General features: G+C 35.9%; 1 protein-coding gene across 1 annotated transcript; it reads right to left on the bottom strand.

The window, feature by feature from the left end:
* Positions 1 to 1425: 1425 nt before the first annotated feature.
* On the bottom strand, positions 1426 to 22963 carry LOC128991018 (actin-related protein 5). The gene is made up of 12 exons (XM_054413725.1): positions 22853 to 22963; positions 22070 to 22174; positions 21305 to 21402; positions 20688 to 20904; positions 15626 to 15906; positions 14681 to 14736; positions 14172 to 14319; positions 12768 to 12848; positions 5953 to 6084; positions 4623 to 4708; positions 3928 to 4108; positions 1426 to 2159 (listed from the first exon to the last, which is right to left on the bottom strand). The coding sequence occupies exons 2-12, from the start codon at positions 22170 to 22172 to the stop codon at positions 1557 to 1559; spliced, it is 1986 nt and encodes a 661-aa protein (XP_054269700.1). The 5' UTR covers positions 22173 to 22174; positions 22853 to 22963; the 3' UTR covers positions 1426 to 1556.
* Positions 22964 to 23229: the final 266 nt, after the last annotated feature.

Here is a 23229-nt window from a genome sequence, read left to right as displayed (position 1 = left end):
ATTGGATATGTATTTCAGAATAAATAATGCATTTCCAACTGCAGGTTTTGCATGAAAGTCAGCCGTACTTTTCAATACTTGTTACATTCCTAACAATGCACACTTAATTCATTAGTGCTTGCAGTCTTGTCAGCCAGATGTAATAATTACGCTAAAAACATAAAAACACATACAGGGTAGAAAAAAAGTACCGGTGCGGTTAAATATTTCAAAAGGTAATAAAGGTAGAGGTTCAAAACTTTATACACAGTTACTCGGCATTAAAATAATTTTTACACATTGTTCAGTGATGCGCTACCTCCTCAGAGGGACGGCCCCCATATGAGTTAGAAGAAAATCTTAAATGTAAGCATAGGTTGATGTGGACATTTGTTAGGGTAAAATATAGGTCTTTGTTAGTAAAATACAATGCCGCAAACCCGAACACAAAAGGACAACTGAGTAAAAATGACAGCCGTACAAAGATTTCTTAAATCTGCTGAATGTCTGCCATTTTTTACTCAGTTGTGTTATTTTGAGCTCAAATTTGCGGCATTGTATTCTACTAATAATGACCTGTAATTTGAGATGCATATTGACCAATGAATAACTTCTTGATTAGCATCGTACGTGTTATTAAATTACCTAAAAATTACAGAAAATATATACGTCTAATAACACTTGCAATAATAGCCTAGTAATAATAATAATAGTATAAGTGTAAATATATTATTGCAATTGTTATTAGACGTATATATTTTCTGTATTTTTCAGGATATTGACCAATGCATGTTTATGATTTTCTTCCGCCTTCTAGCGGGCGAGCAATTCAAATTCATGCATCTTTGAATAGCTGTCATTTTTTACTCGGGTGTCCGTTTGAGTTCGGGTTTGCGGCATTGTATTTTACTAACAAAAACCTTTAATTTGATTTGCAATTGCATATAAACCTATGGTTACATAAAAGATTTTCGTATGACTCCTAGCGGGCCGTCCCCCTGAGGAGGTGGCGCATCACCGAATAATGTGTTAACATTAGTTTAATGCCTAGTTACTGTATAAAAAACCAAGTTTTGAAGGTCTATCTTTCTTACTTTTTTGAAATATTTAACTGTCCCTGAACTTTTTTCCCACCCTGTATAATAAGAGAGACTTACAAGGAGACGGACAGAAGTAGAAATAATGCAGTTTATGCCAAGTTTTTTGTGTTGTAAACCTTTTGTGTGCTTTCAACTACTTGGAACTCTTCTCTTAGGTACTGTAAGTTGGTTGTGTATCCAGTATCCATTCCTTCTTCCTAAATGTATTCCCAAGTCAAATGATTTTTCTGCTAAAAAACACCCTCCTATAAATATATGAACAGAAAGTGTTACGGAGTATTGGTCACCTCTGTTAATAAATTTACCATTAAGGGATAAATGATAAAATTATTCCAAAGTTGGCATGAAATGCAAGTTTAATATAAACAATACTTAAGTTACAAAATAATAGTCTTCCTTAAATAAAATAAACAGAAACTTTCATAAATCAATAAAAAATGTTTCCATCACACTATTCATATTTCAATAGTGTAAGCACTACACCATATCCACTTCCACTTCTTCTTGAACTATAGTGTTAGGCAAGCTATTATCTACCTTGAGCGCTATTGGAGACGGGCAATACTTGTTGGAGGCCTTGTGCTCCTTCAGATACTCCCCACCCTTCTCCAAATACTCCTCATAGGTCACAACATACTTAGAAAAGTCAGGTTTGAAAGCAAAGTCTTTAGCGCCTCTCCAAGAATCTAGCACCGGGTCAGAAGCGATTTGCACTGAGAACGTCGACTTGAAAGGTCTCATTTCCCTCAGTTCTTTAACAATTCTGGTGGAAAGTCCGGGTATGAGGGCGCAGCCGCCGGTGAGGAAGACGTTGCTGACTAGTTCAGCGGCTGTCTGCTCATCATAGCCCTGCAGTACGTATTGTATAACCTCCGCAAGCCCTGCCTGGTGACATCCTATCATGCTTGGCTGGAACAGTATCTCGGGAGCTCGGAGACGCTCTACACCGACATGCAGCTGGTGGGCCTCGCCTGGCGTAGTCGTCTGGTCTCCACCAAACATCGGATCGTGACATCGCAGCATATCCTCCACCTCCATCAATCTCTCTGTCTCCTCGTCACTGTCTGAATCTCCTCCTTCCTGAACACCACAGATATATAGTACAGGAACAGCTCCTATGAAATCCTTTGTGATTTTTAATCCTTAAATATTTGTTGGAAACTAGATATATGTTTTTAGTCAGGACAACAGAATCTATGACAATTTTTTTATTCTTAATCAACACCTTCTTAATTTACATTTTTATTCATAAAAATGAAAAAGCGATAGAAAAAGATTGCTAGGTGAGGAAATCAAAATAGAAATAGTAATATAAAGGCTAATTAAACGCTATACCTTCCTAAACACATTTTTTTTACAGGTAACCAAAACCAGGTATTTATAGCTTGACTAGCAGTTACCCGGCGCGCGTTGCTGCGCTAACAAAATACATCTGTCTGTGTGAAAAGCATGTTTTTTTCTACATTTAAACCGACGATAGTAAGGGATTGCCCTAGTGCCTTATAATGGTGATTGCCAAAGCAAGACACTAAGGAAATTGTAGTTGCTTAAATTCAGAGGGTAATTCGGATGAAATCATCAGTATTTTAATGATTAAGACTATTTCTCCCTTAAACCTACCACTGCTAATTTTTGCTTTAATAAATTTTGACGTCATTTAACATTTTTTATATCGTTAGTCTGGTAACGTTGTACAGCTTAAGTGGATTTAAGTTTCGCATTAGTATTATTGGAGTTCCTTCTTTTAATGACACTAATGTGGTGGGTTGATGACAAATTGAGAGGCATTTGAATACCCGAGATAGCACGCACGATTATTATTCACTTAATAATTTATTTTAGATTGTTTGGGTATAGAACAAAAGATAAAAATACTAAGGCATTGTCATCCCTTTTATTATTAATAATACTTTGATAAAGGTTTTTATGTTTTTAATATTTAACATTCGAGAATTTAAACGTTGTTAATGTTGTAAACGTTGTGCACAGGTGTGCTGCGATTGGGGTTTAATACATTTGGACTTATTCGAAAGTAAAATAGTTTTCTGTGCTGCACTCTGTAGAAACACTGTGGAACTATTTCAAATCATGACTAATGCTAATACAGAATGTTGTGATTATTCAAACCTACAAAACAGTCGGTGAAAGTAAACATCTGCTTTAAAATTATATTTATTTGTAAACATTGTAGATCAAAAAGTCTGACATTGGCCCACTCAAAACCCTCTGGGTCAGAGCCCTTTAGACGGATCTGCACCAAACTTCACTCGAACCATCCTTGAAAGATGCTTAATAATGCCTGAGAGTTTCATTACAATCTGTCGAGTGTTTTCTGAGTCCATAACGTATATACATATATACACACTTACATACATAGTTCCTCTTTTACAGATATAGATTTTTATTACTTGGTTTCATTTTAATCCAATCCGTTTACCATAAAGCAATTTCTGTATGACTTTAAACACAAAAATGGAAAAGATTGGTCATAAGTCCATACAGTACAGATAGCCAAAAGGATTGAATCAAAGTTCTCTTTAATAAAATCCATAATTTTTACTCTCTCTCCCTATTATAAAGCATATATATGGGGAAAGTAATGTTTTTTGTCAAAATAAGCTTGAGATTTCAGTTAAAATATCCATTTTGGGTCACCCTAAACACAAGTTTCAAAATGATGTCTGTGTGGTGATGTGTACAGAGCTATAAACTACATCTGTGGTCCAATTTAAAAACCCATAGTTACTCCCACCGTTCACTCATTATAGTTGTTCAATTTTAGTGTAAGGTTAATGGGGGAATGTATGAGTGTCTTCAGTAACCAGTAGTAGACAACAGTGAGTTTCACCTTGTTTATAGCCTTGTAAACATCCCAATCTTCGTCTCTCATGCCAAAGTCATCATCCTTCTTGTCTTTGCGAGCGAGCTGGTTGATGAGTCGCATACGCTCTTGAGCAGCCACTGTGCGCCGACGCGCCATGTCTTGTCGTCGCTGACGCCGAGCGGTGCGACGTTCCAGAATCTCCTGTCTAAGGAAAAAAAATATTGAGTCAGGTAACTTTTATCAAGGGCTCTACTATCTCCAGGTTTGGGTTCGTAATTAAACCAAACAAACAAACATAGAATATGATACAATTCTGCACATCTACATGAAAATATCTTTCTAACAGCATGCATAGATTTTCCCTGCGATACACACGAGCTGGGATAAAAGTTTTTCAAGAGACATGCTTGCCTATTAATATATAGATGTTTTAGAGAGAGAGCTTCAATAAGATACAAAGTTGACCGTATCAGTGACTAAAACCAATTAAAATATTTATTTAATAATGGTAATTCAATAATTAGTAAGAATTTTCATTCTCAGGAGCATAGGTTAAAATCAACTGGTAAGGTGGTAGGGGAAATTTAAAAATAGATCCTCACGCCCAAAGGTAAAGTCAAAGTCATTAATGGAAAGGAAATGTTGACAATTTTGCTTTAAAAGTGAATTAAATATTTGATTTTCAAATATAAAAGTAGAAATATAATATTAATATTTACCTTTTCTTTTTTAGTCCTGAAAGCCACTGCTGAAAATCCTCTTCTTTGGGCGTGGAAACATATTTACCCATTTTTTGTTTTGGTTCCTTAAATACATATAATTTATTACTGTAACAAGAAAAAATCCAATTCAAACATGAATTTACAAGTCTGATTCGATTGAGTATTTAGCATTTTAGCTCAACATAGAATGTTCTTTTTTGAAAAAAATTACAACAATCTTTGAAATTGTATCTCAGTTGTAGCAGTCGATTTTGCAAGATTGAGCAAAACATAGGAACAAACCATTGGACTTTTAAAAATTAGTATGGTAGTCTTAAAATGTGTAAAATCAGAGACTCATACATAAACTGCCCTTGAACAAACACTCACTGGGAATGAGCAATCATTTGTGTAAGGTGTCTAAAACACGCAAGAAATAAATAGAAGATCAGCTAAAAACACATGATGTTACTCCAAATAATGTTATATATATAATGAGTAACGTACATTTTGATGATATTTTACCAACGTATGAATAGTTTTGACAGATTTTTCTAAATATGCTCTAAGGTGCTCTTTTTGTGTACTGATAAAAAAACATGTAGCCTAACCTAGTGCAAAATAGTATATTTCATCACTAGTGCCTAAAATGACTCTTTTCGACCCAAGCTCTAGTTCTAGTTTCTACGATCAAGGCAAAGCCGAGGTTGGAAAATATGCTAGAGTTGAAAAGACACTTTTCTCCTGTGTGAAGAACTATATTTTTCGTCATATTGCACCATCATTTAAAGAAACTGAAATAACAAACTAAACTTAAATATTTTTCATTGAAAGATAACCTCCCAAAATTACTTCTAACTTGTTTCCAATTTAATTTGCTGATGGAAACAAGCAGGTTTTTGTAAGTGATTCAATTGTTTGTCTATTAATTGTGTTATTGTACATTATACTAACGATATGTCAAACTATTTACAATAAGGCAACAAATAACAACAATCGATTAAACAACCGATATATACTTTCGATGCATGCAATTGTTTAGTCGAGATTTACAACTGAGCTGAAAACAGCTGATTTTTACTCCATAGGGGCTAAAACGCTTTTAACTCCGTAGAGAGTAAAAGCCACCCGCAACGCATGCATTAAAAACGGCTATTTTTGCTGCAGTATGACGATAAAGTAATTGTTTCTTGCTAAATAATGTGAAGGTGGGTGATATTTTTGTTGTAAATGATCCGTATAATATCTATAACCAACGTGGGATATTCTACTAAAATCCTTACCAATGAGCTAGATTAAGACAGAAATGAATAAACCTTATTAGTGAACATTAATAATCAAAACCAACCTCTATTCCGGGATCCTCAGAAGTATTTGCAGTCACTATTCGTTGTCTTGTCCTCTCAATGCGAACTTGAGTCTGTTCTATCGTCTTTTGTAACTCCTCTAACGAAGACAAATTAAATAGCTTCAGTGCGTTCTGTAACATATTCAAAACTATTCTACAGACTGACTCATTACGTAGTCCATAATAAGTAGGTTAAGAAATTGCTGCATTCAGTCTGAGCACAGATAAGAAGTACAGGGTGGCGAAGATGGATCGGGTGGTTTTAAAATACTTGTCAAACTGTCAATTTTAACGGGAATTGGATTGAAATAAAGTGCAAAACGTGTAGCTACAATGGAAGTTTATTGACAAAAAAATTGTTAAGTTAGTTTTTAAAAATTACATCCATCAAATGCCTTCCTTCTCGAGCGACGCATTCTTGGAGTCGGTCCATGAGGTTCAGCATTGCTCGCTCAAGCACATCACCAGGAATTGATGTGATTTCGTTGTGAATTGCAGCCTTCAACTCCTGAATGGTCCGGTGTTTGTTCATGAAGACCCTTGCTTCAGGAGTTGAAGGCTGCAATTCACAACGAAATCACATCAATTCCTGGTGATGTGCTTGAGCGAGCAATGCGGAACCTCAAGGACCGACTCCAAGAATGTGCCGCTCGAGAAGGAAGGCATTTGATGGATGTAATTTTTAACTATAATAATGGTACAATACCTCGTCAAGTAATCCAAATGTTGTTTGAGGTTAACAACCTACATGTTTCGCCGTAAATACGGCATCGTCAGGGTTACAAAAACGAAGACATCGATGTCACACGCACACAATAAATACACGAATACAAACATTTAATTACGGAAAGACAAAGTAAACATTTAATTGACATTGATAGGCCTATCACACGCACACGACACGGACGGTCCGGGGCAGGTAGTAGACTGCAGTGTCAGACTCTTTCCTCGTTGTTGTCCATGTTATTAGTAGGACAAAGGTCAGGGTGCCGGTTATTTTGGTGAATTAGCACATTGAAAATAGAGTGTGACTGGAACTGCAGTTTTTCGTTGAGGATATGTCCACTGGCGGTGTTGTCATGGTACAATTTGTAAATTTCAAACTCCTCTAACGTGTTTAGTTTACTACCTTTACTGCATTTATGTAGCACCTCAAGACCGTCAGCAATCTCACTCATGTTATGGTTTAGGTCGATTAAATGCTGAGCAAAAGCTGAATATTTGTAACCCTGACGATGCCGTATTTACGGCGAAACATGTAGGTTGTTAACCGTTCCTCAAACAACATTTGGATTACTTGACGAGGTATTGTACCATTATTATAGTCATATAAAGTAATCCAGGGGCCATCAACATGGAATGTAATTTTTAAAAACTAACTTAACTAATTTTTTGTCAATAAACTTCCATTGTAACTACACGTTTTGCACTTTATTTCAATCCAATACCTTTAAAATTGACAGTTTGAAAAGTATTTTAAAACCACCCGATCCATCTGCGCCATCCTGTATGTTGAGAGGTGTAAGAGTGGGATAGCTGTTGCAACGGTTGGTGTTAAGGTTGGTAGCACTGTCCGTACAAGGTAGAAGAGCTCCCGTGTCGTTCCGTGTATTTTAACCACTTTTATAAAGTTTTTACTTAATATTGACCTCCAAACTGATATAATTTGTTAAATTAATAGTTTTTACAACCACGTTTATCATGTATTCTTATTTCTCTTGTATTTTTATTGTGTAACTTTGCTAAAACCGGCCACCATCAAAGTGACGCTATGCAGACCGGCCTAGTATCCACCTTGTAAATTAATTAGTTGTTTTAACCTTTTTAACTTGTTTTATATATCAATTTGTATTGTCTGCGTCTCCATATTACTGCCGAAATACCTTTTTTATACTTCTGACGTGTATTCTTGCTGTATATTACCAAACATTACGTGAAAAACTGAGTGACCTAAATTGGGCAAGATGGCGGAAATGTGATTTGTCTTTTAGACTCCATCTTGGTCTTCGCCCACAATCAAAGCCAAGAAGAAGGAAGACGCCACGGAGCCTACTACGCAGAACTTCGATCCAGAAGTGAGCTTATATTTACAATTACTTGTTATACAACATCTAGGACACATATTTAGGGTTTTAACTTACATTAAATCTACACTTAGTATACCTAGGCTAGGCTACACACAAAATAGGCTACACAACCATATTTTTAAATAGGCTACCAACCCCTCCAACCAAACCCAGCCACATTACCTAAACCCTAGGCCTAACCTAACCTACCCGGTTACCACTCCTAAGAAAAAAAAAAAAAAAAATGACTAGTCCAAAAAACAGTCGGTCTAAATCAAAAACAAATGACAAGTCTGAGGAAGACTCAAACACTTTCCCATGTACCATATGTAGTATCAATATTAATGATGATGACAAAGCACTAACATGCGACTGTAATGTAAATAAATGGTATCACGCCAATTGTATATATATAAATGACGACCAGTATGAGAAACTATCAAATGACCCTAACTTCAAAATGAACTGGGTATGCACTGATTGTAAATCCCTCTCTGTGGGCCTAGGCCTAGAACCAAATAGTACTGGACAGACAAATGCTGATACACCAACTAAACAGTTTGATGAAATTATAAAAATCCTCATGGAGGACATAACGGACTTGAAGAACGAAATTGACCACCTCAAAGGAGAAAATAATCGACTTTCAGAAACCATTGTAAAAAAAACTGAGGTAATAGCTAAACTTGAAAATGTAATTTATGACTTTGCCCTTGGGGAAAACTCCCCTAGGCCAAACCAAGGATCAATAACCTCAACCAGACCTAATGACCCACGAGACAATGCAACATTTGCTGACGTAGCTAAAATGGCTAAAACCACTATCTCTTCGTCACCAATATCTAGGAACGCAAACCATAGTAAACCCAATACTGATAATTCCACCAACCCACTAGTTCAGCAAGCAGGACCCAAACCGAGAACAAATCCACAATACAATGCCACCTCGCACACTGTACACCCATTGATCATTGGAGACTCCCTAATGAAGGACGCAGCAAGACAGCTTAAGCTACCTAATCAACCCGAAGTAACTACGAAGATAATCCCAGGAGGTAAAATACAAGACCTTAGTAAATTCCTAGCAAATCAATCTGACATTCCCAAAAAAGTCATTGTTGGTTTCGGGTCAAACAATCTACACTCTGCTAAAACACCTAATCACGTCATGAGGCCATTATGGCTTACCTTAGAGGCCAATCAAAAACGTTTCCCAAATACTGAATGGCACGTTGCCTCAATACCAAACAGGGATGACTGTAATGACAGATTCATTGACGAGACCAATAAAGCGATAGAATTCATGTGTAACCAACTCAAACTTAAATTCATGGATAATACCAAAGCCATTGATAAAAAACATTTGGACTGGGACGGCTGTCACCTGAACAAAAATGGCACAAAAATATTAACGGAAAAAATTCTTAACATACTTGTCCAACATCAAGACCGAAACCTCCACCCAAACGGTGTAGCAAAGCCTCAACTGAACCCAACATAGCCACATCAATAGATAAAACCAATAGTCCACTACCGGTACCCTACCACCACCCTAATACAATAGAAAGCCAGAATAGACTCAAGCAAACAGACAATCTCAAAATATTACATTTAAATATACAAAGAGGTCTCCTAAACAAAATTGACCGTCTAATGGTTGAGCTCCATACGCATACACCTGATCTCCTAATTATATCGGAGCATGGGCTGAAAGCTGATGAAATAGCTGTTGTAAATATTAGAGGCTACACTTTGTGTGCTAGCTTCTGTCGAACTCAATATATGTGGGGGGGTATAGCGCTATTCAGAAAGAATAACCTGAAGACTGAAATAGAAGAATTAAACTTATTCGAGCTGGGTCTCCACCGACCAACTGAATTGGAATTTGAAACAATTGCAGTTAAAATAAAGATAAAAAAGAACAATATTATCCTACTAGGTACTTACAGATCCCCTGCCTCAACCACTGATAGCTTCCTTAGCAAACTTGAAAATTTTCTGCATTCTTATAGTAAAACCAAAAGCAAAATTGTCATCTTAGGTGATACAAATTTTAATATTCTGAGAGCTGACGACCCACACATAAAAGAACTTAACGACTTATTACTTCAACATGGATGCTATGCCTATCCCCTAGAAGCCACACGAGTCACGCCTACTACAGTCACTAGCATTGACGGATGCTACACAAATATCCAAAGAGCAGACATCAAGATAAACGCATACAGCAACACGATATCAGACCATCACCTCCTAACCTGTGAAATCAATAGTAAACTGGAATATTCTGGTGCTACATATAAATCCATACGAAGTTTTTCAACTCAAAATTTAAATAGACTAAAAAGTAAGTTGCACAAGATTGATTGGAGCAGTATGACAGGAGAGACAACAATAGACAACATCTACAACAACTTTTTATCAACTTTACAACTCATTATTGATGAAACCATGCCTAAGACACTAAAGAAGATCTCAACAATAAATAGGCCTACAGTATTTTGGAATGAACACACCTACAACCTAAGAGACAATCTAAAAGAGGCGCAGGATGGATACCAACTCACTGGTCTGATCCAGGATAAAATAAAATTTCTACAGCACAAGGCAGCATATGATCGTGATATCATAAATAACAGGAAAATGCACAATCAAGACAGAATACGTAAAGCTGATAATAAGAGCAAAGAAATCTGGAACATCATCAATTCAGAACGAAATAAAACAACTGCAAGAAAAAGCAACATTACCCTACATATTAACAATGAAACCATTTCCGATCACTACCACATCTGTAATATTTTTAACAAACAATTTGCCCTCTCCACTCCAAACCTGCATAGAACCTCGGATATAACCCAAATACCGGACCAAACCAACGAGATACCAGCACTGCATTCCTTTCAACCCATCACTGAAAAAGAACTAGACAATCTCTTCAAGAGCCTAAAGGCAAATAATTCATCAGGCTTTGATACAATAACAGGGAAAATGTTGAAATTTTGCCAGGAAGAATTAAGGAATCCAATTAGATACATAATAAATGAGTCAATATTACAGGCTAAAATTCCCAAAAAAATCAAAATTGCTAAAATCCATCCGATATACAAGAAAGGCGAAGCTAGTGACCCAAACAATTATAGGCCCATTTCTAACCTGCCCGTTATCTCCAAACTCCTAGAAAGAGCAATATATAATCAAATTATCACACACCTGGACTCCAACAACCTCCTCTCCGTATGCCAACATGGCTTCAGGAAGAACCTCAGCACCACTACCGCAATCTCAAAACTAGTTACACATATCACTGATATTTGGGAAGAAAGAAAAAATGCCTCTGGAATCTTCCTTGACCTACAGAAGGCCTTCGACACTCTTGATTGGGATATCCTCAGAACTAAATTAATCAGCATGAATATCCAAGGCAAAGCACTGGAATGGATTGACAGTTATCTGACAGATAGATATCAATATGTAGAAATAGAAAGTCAACACCATAACACCATTCACACCACCAAATCATCTCTTAGAACTACATCAAGAGGAATTCCCCAAGGTTCCATATTGGGTCCCCTCCTCTTCATCATTTACATTAACAGCCTCCCCTCCAGTTTTGACAACGACCAAAAATGCATACTTTTTGCCGATGACACCACTATTGTTGTTCCAACAAATCGTCAAGTATCCAACATTAACTTAATAAAATCAACAATGGATCAAGCAACAACAGCCTGTGAAGATATAAACCTCATTATCAACAAGAACAAAACTGTACACATCAACTTCCGAATAAACAATAACAATAAAAGAACAGACGATTGGTCCGGACTGAGCATTCCCACGGTTAACTCAACTAAATTCCTGGGTATCTACATTGACGAAAACCTAAGCTGGCAGATCCATATAGATTACCTTAGTAAAAAACTGTCTACTGCACTCTTTGTACTCCGTAGAATCTGCAACACCACCGATCTGGAAACCACAATGATAGCCTACCACTCCATCTTCGCTTCACACTTGAGATATGGCATTGCCGCATGGGATTCTACATCTGCCAAAAACCTCGAAAGAATATTAATTCTACAGAAAAAGACTGTAAGAACAATCTTGAGGTTAGACCCAAATGAACATTGCAAACCACACTTCATCCGACTCAACACCCTTACCATCACATCACTGTATATCCTTGAAACCATCATTTACTCCATAAACTTAACACCTGTCCGCAGAAAAGAACTCCATACACACAATACAAGACACAAAGCAAACATAGATCTACCCCAACATAGACTCTCTAAATTCAGCAATACACCACGATACACTGGCTCAAAATTTTACAATTTGCTACCACAACAATTTAAAGTTCTACACAACAATAAAACATTTGTCCAACACTTAAAAAAATACCTCACCAATAGACCATATTACAACATAAACGAGTACATAGAGGAACACACATACGTACACATACGCCAGCTCACTTTGTGAACAAATAGAAAAATCCCGTCCAGACGGAAGAATTATGACGATTCCCCGATCTACGGATTGTGGTGAAGACATCGAAGGTAAAAGGTAAAAGGCAAAATCGGTTGGCCCAAATCTTTTCCGCCAAGTAGGACGCTGATCTCTAAACAACTATTGCTCCTGTTTAGAAACATGTTAAAAACATGTGTGTATGCTGCACTAACTGTCTCACTTGTTAATTTAACTTCCAACTCTAAATACAAAAATCTATTTAAGTAGTCATACCTGCAACTCCTCCTCGTCTTCTTCATCAGCCATTTCCTGTACGGCCAGCAACTGGTTCAGCTGTTCCTCGTCTTCTACCAGCTGTGCAACAATAAAACAACTTTAAGTTAACAACAATCATGGATACAACAAGCACTGCATACTGACCTTATCTGATTACTTTACCAACAATAGGGCTGTGATCTGTAAGGCAACTACGAAAGCTCATGACATTTTAAAATTAGTCTGTGTGGTAGCTGAATAACCATACAAGGGAAAATCTATGTTCTCTCCAGGTATAGCACAGTACCGTATGGAATTTCATTTGTATTGAAATGAAAAATGAACAAAAAAAGCATAGGTGGGTTAGGGAGTTCCCAGAGGGTTGTACACATTGGCACAGTGTCGGGCGACTGTTAGGCGTCCATTTGTTCATATCGAGACAAAAAAATGTAATTTAGATGTGTCTACGTACAATTTTCAAAAACCCAAAAATGCAATCTGTTTTTTTTTTTAAGAGATTCCTAAGTGGCTCTTCAATAAAGTTATTAATATCAAGCTTCAGTTTTGTTTTGTTGAGTGGTGCAGATATTTGTGGTTTGGGTGAGTCCAAGTTCTTGCGGTGACTAACTCTTGTTTACATTTGATGCTAAAGGGAAAAAAACACAGACAGCGACGTGAAAGCAAAATATTAATAAAAAATATACAATTGCAAGCATATTTATATTGTTATTTTATTGTTTTCCACCGACCATTTCAATTGTGCAAAAACTGTCTGGAGGTAGCATAAATTAATGAGTCGGTTCATTATAACCTAAACAGTCACGAATCCACATAAAACCCAACCTACATTCCCCACATGCCTAAATAAGAGCTGATTATTTAGTTTAAGAACAAATTGATTTCATTCTGCATTAAGTCAAGTATAAACAGCTGTTTGCTCTTCTCACTTAGTTCTCAGCCCACATACGGACCCGCCCAGACCACACCTTATTACCATCAGTACCGCTCAATGAACCTTAGATATATAATTTTAACCTTTGTTTTACAGCCACTTTGGAATATCTATGACAAAAACAGATTGCATTTTTGGATTCAGTGTGAAAAAAACAGCAAGTAGACTTATCAAAATTGCATCTTTTCCCAATGTACACATATGGAATAATTGCCTTTTAAACATTCCTTCCTCATTTTATCAATTGGCACAGACAACACTTGGGCCGAGCACTTTAACAGAGGCTGGAGATTCAACCTCAAAAATGTGAACACAGAGCTTATCACAGAAGAGTAAAATTTATGAACAATCATTTGAGAACAAATTATGATGAATTGGGAATTCTAAGTTCATTGTTAGAGAGATTTTACTTTAGCATAGTCAAATACACTTGGTTTTAGTATTATCAATTGTTTCCTAAGATAGCTGACCTTCTGCTCTCGCTTGCGGGCGTTGATCTCCATAAGCCGTCGTGCGAGTTCCTTGCGTTTTTCTCTCTGCTGCTCGGCACTCAGTCCAGCCACATATGGCAACTGAACACAACGTACATTATCTTCGTAATGGTCTTCATTGCTCCACCTGTCAAACATAGACAGAGAATATTCATGAATGAGCATTAGACGTGTGATCTTCATATTCCCAACAATTGCAAGCAAACTTGACTAAAATACCACTAGCCACATATAAAACTCTATGTGATATGGAACTTGCTTTATGCGATGTGGGAATGCAAGAGGGTTCAAAATTAGAGGCAGAGGTATAATTGATCAAAATTGTTCAACAGTTCCTGGAGAAAAATGTTTTATTTTGTTATACTTATACTACCATTATACTCCATTAAATATCGTTGTCAAGTGTTAAACAAGATTAAGTGCAGTACTTAAAGTTTCCAAATTAACAAACAGTATAGATGTAATTGAGATGCATAAAGCACAAGTACCTATTTAATTCCTCCTTGTAGTCCTCAGCAATAAAGCAATGTTCATGTAACAACTCCTGTGAAAAAATACATTATTTTATTTAATGGCTAATACTTATTTTAATAAATTAAAACTTTGCAGAAAAAGGCTAAATAATTCTGATTAATAGGAAACTTTTGCATACAAAATTAGTAGCCTGATAGAAAACAATTTAATTAGACTTGCTTAGGAATGAGTGCAATGTGTAACAACAACATCGTAAATAAGAATTTGCAAAACTTGTTAGGCTCTACTATAATCCTTGCCGTGCCTTTAAACTTCTTGCTGACTGCCATTTCCTCCTGGAGATTCCAGGAAACATGCTAGTTGCTCTTGGTGTACTTTGAAAAATATATGTTGGGAGTGCTCTTTGAATAGGCTAGGTAAGTATTGTAAAGTGATAATAAGCTCTAAATCATTTCACTATGGCATTACCTACTTTGTAGACCTATTTAAGCTAAATATGTATGAATACAGGGTGAGGGTAAAATAGAGTGGAGAATCTTTGTACCTTTGTCACCTACTAAGACCTCTTGTTTCTTTGGCAAGAATCATTTCAGTAATCAAAAGGTTGCTGGTTAGATCCTGAGGAGCCAGTGAGTAGCTTAAAAGGTTCAAAATTGGGCCCAACTATCCTTGATCATTAGGATTTGAGTGAGTAATGTGATCTTGAGTCCTGACTAAGAAGACCGCTGGTCTTAGGTATTAACAAAGATACACAAGGAATCTCACTCCATTTTACACCTGTAATTCAGGTTTAAATGCACCCAATAGCATATCCATTTTAACTGGCAATAGTAACAGTTTGGTCTAGTTTCAATTCAAACCATCAAAAAACTTCTAAGTTTTTGAACCAGAGACCTTGGCTTTAATCACTACAAAGAACCCCCTATAACAAATGTTTAAAAGAAAACAAAACGGTTCACCTCTGCTCGGCTCAGCGTGATAGCTGCAAAGTGTGCCGGATACTTGAGCTGCAGCAGCCGGTGAAGATAGCTGGTTATGTGACAGCCGCCCACATCTAGACGACGCACACGTGTCCAGTCCACGGCACCACGTATCACTGGTACTACGTGTGAGCTCTGATAGCCCAGGTCCAGTACCAGGCTAGACCGTTGCGTACTGTTGCGACACTGGCTAAACAGACAGTCCACGCCGTACGCCACCGACGGCACGCGGTAACACTCAAACAATAACTCCGACATTACTGGGCAGAAACAAAGAGACACAGGAATCAGTTATGAACGAGTGGTGGCTGAAACAGTATACCTACATCTGTTTTGGTCTAGTCTAGTTTCACAAAGTGTTCACATTTTGTAGTGTTTACTGTATAAAACACATCTTCTAGTAAACTATGCTTCCCTTTTTAAATGCTTCAAAATCCAAAAAAGTTTTCTGCAATCACAGCAAAATCTTCATTTTTGACCACACAGTCTTTGCAGACCCTTTTGGTGAACACGAAAATAAAGCTTCACTCAAAAAAACACCTTAGAGATTATCGATCAAGTTGATTTAAAATCAAATCCTTTGAGGCCACTGGCAACCGCCATGTCCGCCATTAAGGAAATACCTTACATATACACATACATTTATACAATACATTTATACATTTATTTCTACCATATTTTACAAGCTTACGTAGTTAGTTGCCTGTTTTAACAGACCTTTCAGTTTATCGGACCTAGATTTATTTGGTCCCAGGAGGGTTGGTTAAGAGAGGATGTATTCTAATAAGAACAAGAATACATTCTAAGAAACCGATTATAAACTTTGGAAGTATGGGCAAATTTAATAACGCACATTTAGCAATGTGATTATATGTGGAATATGTGCAAAGGCAAATAAAGTCTTAGACTTTTCATAGATATATCATAGACTTTTCATATATCCTCAAGTTGTCGCCAGTTTTACAAACAAAAAGGACACAGATGAATTGAGCCATTGACAGTTTGCGCCGATGTAAATTACAGATTTCTAGCAAATACTCCAACATGTTTAGCAAAGTTTAACCAATATACAGACTTATAGTAAGCTCTAAGCTCTAGCATCTTTTATGTCACATTATCTCAGTTATAAAAACTAAGCTAGAAAATAGAATGTTATACTGTAGGAAACTCTGAGAATGGCTATTTCAACTATGTTTTTTAAGTTTAAATTAGATATATTTCTAGGACGATAGTAAAAAATCATTTTTGTTTGGGTTTAGATTTCATAAAATTATGTAAAATGTAAATGATAAAATAATATCATGTTCAAAATTGTCCCACCCTCTCCTAGATTGTGGAAAACAATAGTCAGCCCAAATATCTACAAATTAAGTGTTTTAATAAGTTTCCACAAGAGATCAGAAACCTTGAAAAAGTTAAATAAAAACTGTCTAGCTGGTTTGTAAGTAAAGCTTTTTTATTCTCTTGATGATTTTTTTTTCATATAAATTTTAATATGATCTTTTATGAGCTTTTATTCATTGATGCTTAGGTGAGTAGTTGTAGTTGATTTATTGTTAGTTTTCATAGTTTATATTAATTTGTTGCTGAATGTTATTTCTTTGTTATGTTTTTTATTCTGTTATATCTGTTAGTCTGACAAGTACATTGTAACTATTTTTGTTCATACTGCATATTACTGTATTTCTTATGTTCTTAGACCTTGTCTATAGCAATGTAATGTTGACCAATGACAATAAATGGATTCTCATTCTGATTCTAAATGTAATTCTACAGCAAAGACTGTGTTTTGTCATTAGGGCTGATGACTTTTAAAAACTTTTAAATATCCTATCCTCAATTTCAAACTATTAAATGGGGTTGGAAATAATTTTATTTATCTTCTTGAATTGTAAAAAGTAAGCAAATTTAAGTGGAAAGTCTTGCTCTTTTAGGATATGTTTAGTTTTAGCGAATTTCCCTATACTGTTAATACTGTTCAATGAAATGGCGACCATACATAGAGGGAAGTAGCTATTACTGTAGGTTAATTTTGATGTTCCCAGAGGCCAAAAACACTAGCCTATTTGTTCAAATTTTTTATACGTATATACTAGCAGAGTACCCGTCGTTCGTACGGGGTTGGCATATAGGAATAAAATGCTTATTGTAGTTATACTCAAGCTTTGCGTTTTCATTTGGGGAGGACACAGTTTAATAAAATTTGCTTCTTTTAATTTACGCTATACATAGTTAGTATTTTACACATCTACCATATCCATAATGTTCTACCACTTCACCTAGAAACCACCTAAATAATAAAAAAAATAATTATAAAAATTTGCAAAATATCATACATTATTCATTAAATTAAAAACATAAACAACTGTAAACAATCCTACTTTAACAGTTCTCGTTGCATATCACAGCTTTTTGTTGCAGTTTAGGTCAAATTAGCTGTTTCCATAAATGCCATAAAGTAATAATAGTGCTGCCCTGTTGGTAAATCTTATAACTTTTTAATGTTTTTGCATATCATCATATACAAAAAGAATTAAATATAGACTGTCAGCCGTGCTGCGGTTACCATAGGTTCGGGCGCACACCGCTGTAGTTTACATAGCGCGTATGCCGTAACTACATGGCGCTCCAAGCGGTGTGCGCCAGAAACTATGGTAACCGCAGCACAGCTGATGGTATATATTTAATTCTTTTTGTCTATGATATCATAGAACCAACTTTTTTAGTTGAAACAGCTGACAAAATTCTTTGATTCCCTTTAATATGAATACTCATAAGGTTAACATGGGGAACTACAGAGCCACTGGGGTGGAGCTCAAAATGATTTTTGAGATAAGAATATGCCTATATGTTGATCAGGAATGAGCTATCATCGTTCCAAATTTCAGCCCAATCCGTCCAGTAGTTAATGCGTGATTGAACTTCAAACAGACAAACAAACACACAAACTTTCACATTTATAATAAGATATAGATATAGATTTATATCTCTATATATAAATGCAAAATTCCGATCAACGCACAGGCCAAACCAAAGCACCTAGAAACATGAGATTAGCATACATATTCCTTTCATAGCGTAGGCAGACAATAAGAAGCGATTTTACAAAATTCCCAATGGGCCCCGCCCCATAGAAGGTCAAAGTTAGCATGGAGTTCGTATAGGAAAAATAATTTGTTTTGGGTTTTTGTTTACATTTGTCTGCAATTTATTTCTATTAAATTAAGTTCATATTTTGAGTTGTTTTGTCTCCCTTAACTTAACTTAAAAAATTAAGTTTACTAAGGTTATTTCGGACCATATTATAAACATGATAGCTGTGGCATTTTAGTTTCATCAACTTGTAATATGTATGATTAGTGTTGAAGAAAGTAAAATTGAAATTAGTTTTTATTGCATTTGAGCTTTTAAGAACTTGATATTGTTCTGTTAATATTTTTGTAGTTGTTACCGTCTCATAGTACGGACACTGAGGTTTTAAATGTTAATGGCGGGTTCGTTTGATTCGTTCCACACAATATCATTCACATCACAGGAGATGGTGCGTGGTGATGCTAGAGCACCTTCTGAGAAAACAAAAAATGTTGTATGCTAAGATATTCTGCAAATAATCAAAAATAGTGCGAATGACAAACTGCAGATGGTTAACTGCGGTTTTAATCATCATCGTAAAATGAAATATGAAAATTAAAATAATTTATTGTTTATTTAATTTGATTTATTTTATCATTATCCGGCACTTAAACACTAATTTATTAAATATTTAAACAAATTTGGAAGTTTCCGTAGCGAAGCACTGGTTTTCCTAGTATATTATAACCGAAATGAAACAGCCTTGTATAGTGTTTACTATAAATGTAAACGCGATAACTTGAGTAATTTTTGTCCGATTTTTATGAAATTTGGTTAAAAGGTGTAAGGGGGAATAAACTTGAATGAGTTCGCAAACCAGCATGATCGGACCATGGAACAGGTTGTAGGCCTATAAGGTAAAAATTGGTTTTTCTCATTTTCACCCCTCAAAACATAACATTTCCCAAATTCTCTCTAGATCTTTTTAAAGAGCTAAAAAAAATTATACCTTCCGCAAAGATTCGTGGCGGCTGAAGGATCAGGACGGTCGGGTGGTGTCCCAGCCCCTAAATTAGCCCTCGCTCGACTTTTCTGGGTTTTGACCATGAGTCACCCATTAGGCTCAATACCTAGTTGGAAGAATTTTTGTATATCACCATAAAGTTTATTAAATAACACCAGTTTTGTAACCTGTGTCAAATAACAAGAACATTGAGCCCAAACACAAAATAATTGCGACGATATTAAGTACCTTTACATTTGGTTCTAAAATAATAGACAGTTTTCGTGTCGTGGTAGGCTTTTTATCATCAAAATTATTTCGTGTTTGGGCTCAATGTTCTTGTTATTTGATGCAGGTTACAAAAATGACGTTATTTAATACACATGTTGGTGATATGCAAACATTTTACCAACTATGCATTGAGCCCAGTGGGTGACCCATTGTCAAACCCTAGAGCAGTCGAGTGAGGGCTAATTTAGGGGCTGGGTCACCACCCAACCGTCCTAATCCTTCAGCCACCACGAATCTTTGCGGAAGGTATAGTATATCAAAGTGTTTTTTTACGGTTATTTGTAGTGGAGAAAATTTAAAAACTTGTAAATTTAAAATTCCCACGTTATTCTTATGGAGAATATTCTAAAATGTTATAGTTACCTAGCTTGTTTATGGATAGATTTTGATAAAACTTGGCAAATGTATTTATTTTGTACTACCAAAAAATACACTTTATTAGTTTCTTTGTAGCAGCAAACCTCACTCGTTAAACTTAATATTATTTAAATAGATTTAATTGAAAATCAATTCAGACAAATAGATATTCGCTTAGTCTCCACGTTTGCTGTGGCGGGGGTATTTAGTTTATATACTTCAATAAATCAATTACTTATTTGTTACGTTATTTAATCTCCCCCAAGACTATTTTTTTTTACTGAGCCAGTGAACAAAAAAATATACTGTACAACTTACACATCCTGGTGTAGTTGGGGTTAAGCAATGCCTCTGTGATTACAATTGGATGATTGACTCGACTCTCTGTGTCGATGCCGAGGTGGGAAAAAGTGTAATCAAAGATCTGCTCCTGGACCTCAATGTGGGTGACGACATTCCGATCGAATTGAGTCTTCAGTTGAAATCTCACAGCTTCTATGTTGGAAATGTCATTGCCTACTTGAGTCTCTCCGTCCTGTTAAACATTTCAGTTCAGTTGATAGCACTTGTTATGGTAGTTGATTAATAAGTATGTATCCAATACAAGATTATATATTGAACCATTATCCAGTTATAATACCTGATAAACCCTTCCTTCAGTTACCTAGTTTTTTTTCAATTAAAATTCAAAAGAGCCAGAATTTCAGTTTTTTGAGTATCATGGGAGAAGCACAGGGTTTTCAGGGCTGCAAACTTGGGTATAAACTACTCTTAGGGAACCTAACAACATATGAACAAATCGTAGATACATGCTCGTTTGCCATGTTTGATTCTGTTATTTACTGGCCTACAGTACCTTGCAACATAATAGATAAAGGACATGCAGTATAGAATTCTTGCTAACATGATAAATAACGTTAGCAACTGATTCTTACCTTTTTACCTCTTTCTTTTCTTGGTTTAGCAATCAAGTTTTTAAATGTCAAAAGAGGGTTTTTGTTCAAAGCCCAACCAACTCGGCAGTTGTAAGACCCTAGAACAGAAAAAATATATATCACCGCTGATTTAACACATATTATGAGTTATGAAGACAAACTACGCTACTTAATGTAGGACGATTGTTTAGTGGGCCTGTATGATTCATTTCCTATGGTTCATTATTAAGATAGTACAGAGGAGAGTGGGTTACTACATACCGGTACCCAAAAGATCCAAAATTCAAATAAGTCCCTACTTAGGTTTTTAAGAGTTAATCCAACCCTGCATCTGGAAAAACTGATATGTAATATATAGGATTTTATTATGCTACCTTATTTGTTACATTAAAAACAATCTAACTTAATGAGGACTTAACTCTGAACAAGAGATTTACACTTATTAAGTTACCAAGCTTTTACAGAGAAATTAAATTTGATTGAGAGCAATTTTACTGATAATAGTTTGATTTGAAAGTGGTGCTATTGACTACGGCATAATATATGGAGGCATAAATTACTCCGATGTAAATTATAACACACTTTAATCTAAAAGTTATAGATTTGAAAGTTTTCATAAAGAAAGCCACAGATTTAAGAGATAGGGACTTAAACTTACTCTCTTAAAAATCTTGGATGATCTTAGTTCATAAAATTAAAGATAGAAGCTGGGTTAAAGGGCGAAGGTTGAAGTAAGGTGTGAATTCACTTTAAATCCAAACTTACCATTATCAATAATTATCGGAATATTCCCTTCTTTGGCTTGTTTAGGGTAAGGGTGTATAACATCTGGTACTGTTTTTACATCCTTCAGTTGTAATATTTCCATAACTAAAACATAGGTAAAGAACATAAATTTTAAGAACAGGTTTGGGGTCAGAAAATCTTTTACTGACTTATAAACTTACATAATTCCTTAAAACATAAACCAGTACCGTATTGTGATAGGTCCCATTAACATCCTACACTAAGCCTTCACTCATATTTGGGTTAAAATACGCACATAGTGGCGTCATCATTTTAAAAACTTTTACCGAAATCCTGAATGGACCCCGCTTAGAAACACACAAACCAAAACCCTGGGCCTATGAGACCCCGCTTTAAAATACAATAACGCTCTAGGCTTTTGAGCCAGGCATAGCCTATTATGAACAAACAACCTGTCAAGGTCACGGCACCCAGGCAAAATGAACAAACAATATATCAACAGGTAGGGGAGAAAAGAGGGGAAGGTACTTTAATACTTTGCATCGAAATGGTGACCATACAAAGTAGGTATTTTAAGCCAAGTATGAATGGAGATGAGTGTAGGATGAGTGGCGCGATCTTGTAGTCTTATTAGTGACTAAGGCCGACATATTCCTTAGAAACAGCTGGTTAATTAATAGCCCATATATCTAATGGCAACTAAGAGACCTACAGTTTATAGTGAAATCCAAACACATTTTTGCCTTAGTATTAACAAATTGATCTAATTATCAGGATTCTGCGGATAGTCATAGTACTCACTAGTACAGGCGTTAATCCACACCAGGGCGTATCACATCCACAGTGCATGCCTATAAATATCCACAATTCGTAACCTCCTAGTAGCTGGATTACAGGTAGGGCCTATCGAGGGAATGGAACCCCCAAGCAAACAGTGTTGCCAACTTGTGTTTGTGTAAATTTCCGTGGGCCTGTCAGACCAAAGGTTTCGGTAAATGTGTTAAATTAATATTGATTGATAATTGAAACAAAATAAGTAAGGACTAACTAAGAATTTATTTTCGTTTACATTACTAAAAAAAAGTTAGGCTATTGGTAATCAATTAGCACCTTCATCTCAAGTATTCACTTTAAATACTGTGGAGTAGATAGCAAAATACTACAGAAATGTTCCATGA

The sequence above is a fragment of the Macrosteles quadrilineatus genome, unplaced genomic scaffold (assembly GCF_028750875.1).
Source record: "Macrosteles quadrilineatus isolate MER2022 unplaced genomic scaffold, UCM_ALF_1.0 Scaffold_3__2_contigs__length_128488019, whole genome shotgun sequence".
NCBI lineage: Eukaryota > Metazoa > Arthropoda > Insecta > Hemiptera > Cicadellidae > Macrosteles > Macrosteles quadrilineatus.
Note: the sequence above shows the minus strand (reverse complement) of the source record. Positions and strands in the feature narration are given on the sequence as shown.

Bases quoted from the DNA above. Each gene is read 5' to 3' on its own strand.
- LOC128991018 (XM_054413725.1), bottom strand. From the start codon at position 22,172: ATGGAAATATTACAACTGAAGGATGTAAAAACAGTACCAGATGTTATA. The intron at 20,905-21,304 runs GTAAGAATCAGT...AATGTTTAACAG, and splicing joins GAAAAGAAAGAGGTAAAAAG to GACGGAGAGACTCAAGTAGG. The intron at 15,907-20,687 runs GTAAGTTGTACA...GTTTCTGCCCAG, and splicing joins CCCCAACTACACCAGGATGT to TAATGTCGGAGTTATTGTTT.